The 9,231-nt window shown below is 45.8% G+C and overlaps 1 protein-coding gene across 1 annotated transcript in view; it reads left to right on the top strand.

Moving 5' to 3' along the window:
• Positions 1 to 8,806, top strand: part of TMEM266 (transmembrane protein 266) — a 98,677-nt gene extending 89,871 nt beyond the window's left edge. Inside the window, exons 10-11 of the mRNA XM_072627117.1 lie at positions 4,176 to 4,238; positions 8,163 to 8,806. Of these exons, the coding sequence (XP_072483218.1) occupies positions 4,176 to 4,238; positions 8,163 to 8,767 (668 nt within the window). The 3' untranslated portion in view covers positions 8,768 to 8,806. The remainder of the gene's footprint in view (positions 1 to 4,175; positions 4,239 to 8,162) is intronic.
• The last annotated feature ends 425 nt before the right edge of the window (positions 8,807 to 9,231 follow it).

The raw sequence follows: 9,231 nt of genomic DNA on the forward strand, positions 1-9,231 counted from the left end.
TCTCCTACTCTTAGAACACTTTGTTGAGTCCTGGGAAAGATAAAAAGATCAATTAAAACATGACCCTATTCTCATGGAACTTATAGTTTAATAAGAGTATAAGATACCAACACATAGAACTAGAAGTGAGGATTTTGACCACATCCTTGGGAAGATGATGAGAACACTGTCCACCATCTCATATCAACATGGACTGAAGGAACTTGGGCTGTTTAACTCAGAGAGAAGACTGAGGAGAAACTAGATTCATTCTACTTGGTCTCAGAGGCAGAACTACATTGGATGAATGGAGTTGGCAGATGGATTTTGACTTAAGAGGAATATTTCTAAAACATAAGAGCTGTCCCTAGGGGGAAGAGGCTGCCTCTGAGGTAGTGAGCTCCTTGTCTCTGGAGGTCTTCAAGCAAAGGATGGATTGATGTGACAAAGGAATTCCTGTTCAGGTACAAGCCAATCTACATTCTTTTCAACTTTAATGTGCTGATATGATTTTTAGAATGCATAATATTGTGGCGAGTGTATTAGAACTTTACAAAAGAAAGTATGATGTGAGGATTCATTACAAATTAATTTCAGGGAAGGTTGCATAGAGGGAGAGGCATTTGAATTGTCTTTTAACAGCTAGGCAGGAATTCAGCAAGTCAAAATGGGACAGGTTAACATTCCAGGTACAGGGAACCCAGCACCTGATCTTTAACCCTCAAGGCCCTTAGTCTGGGACCCCTCAGCTCAGCAGGTTAGGGAACAGAGCAGTGAGATGGGACTGTGGGTCAGTTTCAGTCCTGTCATCATTTGTTGTTGAGCAGTTTTTCAATAGTGTCCCACCCTTCATGGGGTTTTCTTGGCAAAGATACTGGAGTGGTTTGCCACTTCCTTCTCCAGTTCATTCTACAGATGAGGAAACTGAGGCAAACAGGGTGAAGTGACTTGCCCAGGGTCACTCAGCTAGTGTCTGAGGTCAGCTTTGAACTCATGCCTACAAAGTGATTCTCCTATAGCCTTTCATGCAAGGAACTCATGCCTACAAAGTGATTCTCCTATAGCCTTTCATGCAAGGGGGCTCATCCACCGGGTAAGCATTTTGTTTTCGATCATAGCAACTCATGACACTATAAACTTAAGTTATGGAGAAGTTGCCAAACATACTTTTAGAAGCAGCACCCACACCTCCCTCATCACTAACTCAGGCTCAGGTTGGGAGCTGAGGGAATGTCAGGACTTTGTTCGAATCCCAAAGGAAATGCTCTTCTCTCCATGTTCCTTTCACCAGAACTGTCCCTAGCAATGCTTGCAGCAAATGCAAACACCTCAAATCAGACAAGCTTTGCAGTGGGAGAAGAACTTTTATGTTATTAAGAACATCTGTTGTTTCTACATTGCCAAAAGACTACAAGGGCTCCCTATATGAGGCAACATGGGCCAACATCCCCACCACCTCACCCTGGTTACACCTGTGCTCACTCCCCTGTAACAATGCCTATCCTAAAGTAGGAATGGGTCCCCATTCCCATTTGCCAGAGAATCCTGAGACCTAAAGGGGATGCTTCCCAGCTGACTTGGTCCTGCCCACACATTTGAGCTGCCGAAGCTGGACTGAAGGGATCTGTACCTTCCACCCTCCTTGCCCCCTATCACCTCAACCTAGTCTACGTTCCCTTTCCCTAGGGTTTGTCTACCTCTCTGCTGCTGGCATCACTTGGATTTCCTCTCCCTAATCCCAAAGGGGACCAGCTATGCCTCCCTTCCCAACAAGCCCAGGCAGATGCCCCAAGCTGTGATGGGGAGAGGGTATTTAGAGCATGAATTATGGATGGACTCAAAGAAGTGTATTTTGCCATCAGCCCCCGGCAAGAGCATTGTTGTGCAGGTCCAAGAGCATGCCCCGAGGCGACTCACCAGGCCCCCTTTAAACTCAGACATTAGCGAAAGACACACCTCTGACTGGAGGCATTTAAGGATCAACAGGGGCCAAAAAAGCTTTTTAAGAGCCAATAGTGTGCGGAAGACAGGCATGTTGCCTGGGAGGGCTCGGTGGTTTGGGTCTTGTCATGTGGTGAGAGCACTCCTCAGAAAACATCTGTTCCTTTCACCTGCAAACCACCAAGGGCCCCCAGAGTCAGGCCCTGGGCTGGGGGGGGGGGGGGGGCGGGGTCCTCTGGCTCCAAAGGATGAGCTCAGTCTTTCTGAAGCCTCCCCTCCCCCAGAGCACTTAGAGAAAGGAGGCTTTTAAGCTTCAGCTAGATACCAGGCTGGACAGAGGCTCACTCTCAGAGGAGCTGACCACGTGCCCAGGCTTTCAGCAGGTCCACCAACTCCACGTGGCTACCCTCAACCCCACTCCCCTTTCAAGGCCCTGACCACCACCCCCAGCCCATGCTGCCAAGAGAAGGGGATCGGGACCCTTTCCATTTAACTCCATGAATTCAACTCCTGGCTGGGCCATTACTTTACTAAGATCCTTGGTAGGTCACCCCCTCAAGGACCCCCTTTTCACTTACCTGTAAAATGCAGGTAGAGTAGGTTGATGATGGTTGAAGTTGACGTTGCTGAAGTTCGTTTACTTTCCAAGAAAGAGATTTTTAACGCATTTGTTCCTTTAGGAATCTGGAAAAACCCATGCCTTGAAATGCCTGGGAAAAAAATTTTTTAAAGGAAACAATTTTCAATGAAATGCAGCTATTTAAAATAAAATAAAGAAATGCACTTATTTTTTTTAAAAGGGAGGTTTTTTATATAGATCCCAGGTTAAGAAACTCCAAAGTCTTTGCTGAATGTCCCCCATGCCCTTCCCTGGGCTGGATGCTGTGAGAGAGACAAGGGATGGAGCAAATAAAGTCCCTGCTCTTGGGCTGGGTAGTGGAATTAGAGGCAAGGTTCCCACCTTAGACAATGAGAATACAAAAAGACAAAGGCACAATAAGTCACTTGAATATCGCTATGAATTTGTGCAATGTCTGGCATACTTAGTACCCTGGGGAGGCAGGTGGGGGAGAGAGCAGTGTTGGGCTGGAGTTATCCAGGAAAGTTCTTTGGTGGAGATGAGTCTAGAGCTAGAGGATGAGAGAATAGTGGTATGGGCAGGGCTGTGCTGGAGCCAGCCCATACTGCTTTAGGAGAGCTGGTTGTTAAATTTTCAAGGTGGGCATTTATAACTCAGAAATCAACAAATGCTATAAATCAGGGCTCGATGTATTGGCTTGTTGATTCTCTAGCCTTGAGAAAGTGATGGAGAAAACGGCATTACAGATTACATTTTAGAGTATGTCCTGTTACTTTTATTCTTTGGAGAGCTGATTGTTAAATATTTATCAGCATACCACTGGATGTCAGGGTCCCATGATGCTGAATATGAGGGTCCCAAACATGAGAGCTGACTCAGGCAAATGAGAGAATCAGGAAGGGGAATAAAAGATGTATGGATATGTAGTTATAAGTATAGGGATATATGTGTATGTGTATGTATGTGTGTGTATAGGTATACGTTGGGTTGTATAATAAGACTTGGACAAGGCCAATTGCCTTTGAACATCTTGTTTCTCTACAGCATATGTTTTCATAGTTCATAGGCTTTAGATCTGAAAGAGCACTTAATTCAATGCCTTTATTATAGAGATAAGGAAATAAATATTGTATTATATATATGTATGTGTGTATATATGTATGTGTATATATACATATATATGTGTATATATATATATTTGTGTATATATGTCCTTTTCAGTCATGTCTGACTCTTTGTGACCCTATATGGGCTTCTCTTGGCAAAGATACTGAAGCAATTGGCCATTTCCTTCTCCAGCTCATCTTACAGAAGAGGAAACGAGGTAAACAGGGTTAAGTGACCTGCCCAGGATCACATAGCTGTGTGAAAACAGATTTGAACTCAGGGCTTCCTGACTTCAGGCCCAATGTTCCATCTACTGTGCCACTTAGCTGCCCACCATACATACATAGAGACATATGTTTTATATTTACTTATTGGCATGCACGTTGTTTTCCTCAATAAAATGCAAGTCTACTGAGTCAGGGACTAGCTTCATTTTTGTTTTTGTATCTCCAGCATCTCGCACATAGTAGGACCTTAATAAATGCTTGTCAAACAAATGAATGAGTGAGTGCCTAGCAGCTGTAAGTATTCAGGAAAGCTCAGCAGTCTCCCTCTCTGTCTCTCCCAGAGGCCATGGTGAAGGATGACATGAAAAGCTACATCAGCCAGTATCACCATGAGCCCAGCAGTGGTAAGTCCCCTTTCCTAAGCTCTGTCTGTCCAAATGTGCCTGAAAACGTGAGACAGATGTAATTAATTCTGTATAGATCATTTCTGGCATCTCCATCCTTCTCCTCTCCTGTCTGTTCCAAGGGGAAGGCCTCACCTCTCCACCTGGTGGCAGTGGCCTTCAGTGGCAAAGTACTCCAGAGAAAAGAAGCAGCCTCTGGGCTGGTGCAGACACATGTTTCTCCATGGCAAGTGTTTTCACAGATCCATGGGATTTGGATCTGGAAGAGATTATAGGGTCCATCTAATACAGGGGTGGGGAACCCATCTCTCTTCAAGGATAGCCTGTTATTTTTTTCCCTCCTGAACATCTAATTCATTTTTTTAAAATTGATCCATGAATTCAGTCTCTGTGTGACTTATGTATGAATTCCTAACTTTCCTGAGGGTCCCATGATAGAAATACAAACACAGCCCTTGAGTTTGTGCGAAAACAAGCCCAGGAGTGATGGTGAGTGAGCACATGGCCTCATAGGGAATACTACCTGAGAGGAAGGAGGAGATGATAAGGAAGAAGAAGGAGGAGGTCACTCCTGGTCGCAACAGGGAAACTCCAGACCAGAAGCCAACACTAGCCTTGACCTTTACCAACCTTTACCTTATTCTGAATCCTGCTATGGCTGCTCACACTTTGATGGGTTGGTTGTTTCAGCCAGCACAGAGCCTCTGGAAACAGAAGGCTTGGGAGGACAGTAAAGAGCTGGGAACAACGGCTACTCTGGTTTTTAAAGGACAAATAGGTAACAGATAATAAGACTCTGAAGGTAACCTTGAATAGCATGTAATCGCTGAATAGCAGTCATCTACAGGCAACCAGACCTCTCTCCCTCCCTCATATTCTTCCTTTCTCTCCTTTCCTCTCTATCTTTCTTCATCTTGCTTTTCTCACTTTCCTTGAAGCTCCCACAATTTTTTAGAATACGAAACTGAAATTTTTTTAAATAGGGTTTGTGCTTTTAGAATAAAGTTTTGTTTCCTCAATTTTGTTCTTAATTTTAAAGGCAGGTGAGCTAAAGATCTGTTTCCATAGGAATAAGTATAAGATAGGTGCATAGATAGATGGATGGATGGATGCATAGATGGATGGATGCATAGATGGATGGATGCATAGATGGATGCATGGATGCATGGATGGATGCATGGACTGATGGATAGGATGAACAGACAGAGAGAGAAAGAAAGGAAGAAAAATAGATAGATAGATTAGACAGAGACAGACAAACAGACAGATAGATAGATAATTTGTTTTTTTATATTAATGTGCTGCTCTTAGTTGCTTTTTTACATGGTTGGGGATCCTGGATAGAAAGAAGAATCCTGACCCAGAAATAGTTATTGCATTTCCTATTCACTTGAATACTTGGGAAAGCAAGGTCACCTAGTTGATAAAGTCCCATCTCTATAACCCCAACAGTTGACAATGATCAGACACATTCAACTGAACAGGAATTTCTCTTTCCAGAGCTTTGAGCACCTAATTTTCAGTCCAGAATCTCTGAGCTCCAAGGGCTCTCAAAGGTTCTCTAGTTAAACCCATACCCAACCAAGAATACTGTACAACATTTGGAAAGCGTGCTTACCAAATCCCCACTCACATATCTCCACTAATGTGGAGTTCTCTTTCCTGCTTGCCCATGACAGCCTTTCAAATCCTTGAAGATGGCTACTGTGTGTGTGTGTGTGTGTGTGTGTGTGTGTCCTACTCAACTATTCCAAAAGCCTTTTCTTCAGAGTGGACAGTCCTAATGCCTTCAACTGACCCTTCCATGTCAGGGTATCTCAGCTTTGTCACCTTCCTCTAGATGTGATCCCATTGTGTCAATATCTTTTCTGAAAGATGGTGCCCAGGACTGAACTCAGTGCTCCATGAGGTCTGACCAGATCAAAGGAAGTTGGTCATTGTTAATGAGGTCAAAAGAAAGTTGGATCTGGAGCCGGAGGCCCAGTCCAAAATGTCTAATGGACAGCAGCTCAGAAAGAGACTGGAAATATATCATCTGAATCAATAAACCCCCAGGAGCCAACAAGGTCACCAAATGGAAGAAGAGAGAGAGAGAGGGAGAGAGCACACCCAGGACTGAACCTTGACATCTGATACCCCTTCTTAAGAATGATGAGCCAAGGTGGGAAACTGACAAAGGAGCAGTCAGAGAGGTAGAAGGAGAAACAGGAAAGCCCCGGCCCTGGAGTCAGGAGGACCTCAGTTCGAATCTGGCCTCAAACACTCACTAGCTGTGTGACCTTGGACAAGTCACTTAACCTTGATTGATTCCCCCTGCCCCTCCCCCCAAAAAAAGAGAGGAGAGAAAAGTGTTATGAAAGCCCAGAGAAAGGAGCCCACCTAAGAGGAGAGGGTGGTCAGCACTGGCAAGAACTGCATAGGGGTCAAAGCGAATGAGGACTGAGAAAAGGCCTTTAGATTTGTCTGTGAAGGGATCTTTGGGAAGTTTGGAGAGAGTAGTGTTGGTGGAATGATGGGGTGAAAGCCTCCAGAACCTCCAGAGAGAGAAGAGGAAATTAAAGCATCTGATGACTTTCCCAAGTAGTTCATCCAAGAAGGGAAGGAAAGAGAGAAGAGAATAAATATGTTGAGGGGATCAGAGGATCTAGGCAGGGTTTTTAAAGGCTAGAGAGAGGTGGGTGCATTTACAGGCATCGGTGGACCAGGTGACATCGAAGATAATTATGTCTCAAAACGTCCCTCACCATCACAGTGCCTCATGGCCTGGATCGTTCTGTGAGCCCAGGCCCATCATGCTTTTCCCAAACAGAACCAGAAAGAGATCAGAAAATGTCCAATTGAGGTAATCAGCCTAAACCTAATTAACAGTCTCTCCTCTCCACTCTTTGTCAGGCCATGTGATGTGAGGTGGGGAGCAGCCCTGCATTCCGGGGTTCCCCTCACCTTGCCCCCAGCACAGCCAGCCCAGGCTAACTTTGGCCATCTCCACACTCTCCCTCCCCCACCATTCACAACAAACTGACTCACATTTGCATGACTGTCCTTCCCACCCTACTACCACTCTCAAACCACACTCAGACACATAAACTTCCAAGCACTCAACGCAAAAGCTGACTCTCCATTAACACTCACCCCTCCCTCCTCCACACCCAGGTTACTGTTCCAGTCTCTGCATCCACTCCTTGATGATGCCCTTACGTAGGCCAGAATAATCAGGTAGCCGTGCCCATGGTCTCAGGCACATGCTCTCTCTCTTTGCTTCCCAACTTTTGACATGTAATAAGTTTAAAGTCCGTTAAGAACCACTCCAAGAAATATGTCCTCTTCACGGAAACTTGTCTCTCAGTCAACAAGCATTTATTAAATGCTTACACTATGCCTGGCATTTGTGCCAGGCACTGGGGATATAATCTCAAAAGGCAAAAACTCAATTCCTTTGCTCAAGGACTCATATTCTAATGGGGAGAAAAATCTGCAGATATCTGTACATACAAGAAACATGCAATGAAAATGGAAAGGAGGTGAAGAGGGCAGGTCCTAGCAGTAAGGGGGGTGGGGAGTAGAGGTAGGGAATCAAGAGAGGCTTCTTGAAGACAGTGAAATTTGAACTGAGTCTTAAAGGTGGTCAGGGAGGCCAGGAGGCAAAAGTGAGGAGGAGGGAGAGCATTCAGCCAGGCAGTGACAGAACTGAGAGATGGGAGATCATGAGTGAATAACAGTGAGAAGACTAGCATCCATGTATCCCAGTCTAAGAAGACTGAGAGGGTAGGAAGGGGCCAGGGGCTGAAGGACTTTAAAAGCCCAACAGAAGGTTTTAGAATTGATCCTGGAGGTGATAGGGAGTCACTGGAGTTTATTGAGTGGGGGCTTGGGGAGATGCATTGTTGGACCCTCTTAATTCCAACTTTTCTCATTTGCCTACAGACAGTGGGGTTCCTGAGCCGGCCATCTGTGTCATCACCACAGCCGCCATTGATATCCACCATCCTGATACCTCCTCGGATCGATTCACAGTGGACATGCCCCTGAACCTGGGTAGCAATGGCACGTGTCCCAGCATCACATCCGGGAGCATGTCCTGCTCCATGGGCAGTTCAGTCACATGGGCCCAGAGTGACAGCAGTCAGACCTTGGGCTCCTCAACAGACTTCAGCACGACCCGGGATGAGTCGTCTGAGCTCTGCCCTTTGGAACAGGTGGGGAACTTGCCCCCAGTGAAGCCCTCCCAGCCCCAGGTCAACAGCACTGTGGTCCAGGAACTACTGTCCTCCTTCTCGGAGGATTCCTGCTTAGCACAGAAAGGCTTGGACCTAGTAAATCTCAGAAAGCCTAGCCCAGCCAGTTCAGCCCTGACCAGCCCAGAGGTGGAACACAGGGTTAAGATGTACAATGAGAAGAATCAAGAAGGCTTCACTGTCTTTCAGATCAAGCCAGTCATCCATGTTCAGCCCAACCCTGCCATGTTTGAGGATAAGTACAAGTCTTTGGAATCCAAAGATCAGAAGTTGAACCAGATCCCAGAGTCCTGACGTGCTTTAAAGTAGAGTTAGGGGAGGCAGGTGTGGGTAGTGGGGAGGGATTGGAGAAAAAAGGGAGGGGGGAGGATGGGAGACAATCATTTCACAGCTTTACGGGGACCATTACCAGCCAGAAGCAGGGCCTTGCTCCTTGAGTAATGTGAGAATAAGCCCACTCTTCCTCCAGACGCATGTGTCCTGAGAGCCAGCACAAATCCATTTTGTTCCAATTTCCAAAGGTCCATCTGCTAGCCCTTTGGGAAAGCCACTGCACTCTACAGTGACTTCACAAGATGTACAGATTCTTCAGACTTCATTCTGGGCCTGGGAGGCAGGAAGGGTGGACTTTGCCGGGAATGGGCGGTGGCAAGATGATGGCGGTTGTTTTTTTAAAAGTCATTTTTACAAAGACTGTTGGCCCTTATACCAGGGTCTGGCTTAATCCAGGGAGAGGACAGCTGAGGGTCAAATTCTCT

Source organism: Notamacropus eugenii, chromosome 1 (assembly GCF_028372415.1).
Source record: "Notamacropus eugenii isolate mMacEug1 chromosome 1, mMacEug1.pri_v2, whole genome shotgun sequence".
Classification (NCBI taxonomy): Eukaryota; Metazoa; Chordata; class Mammalia; order Diprotodontia; family Macropodidae; genus Notamacropus; species Notamacropus eugenii.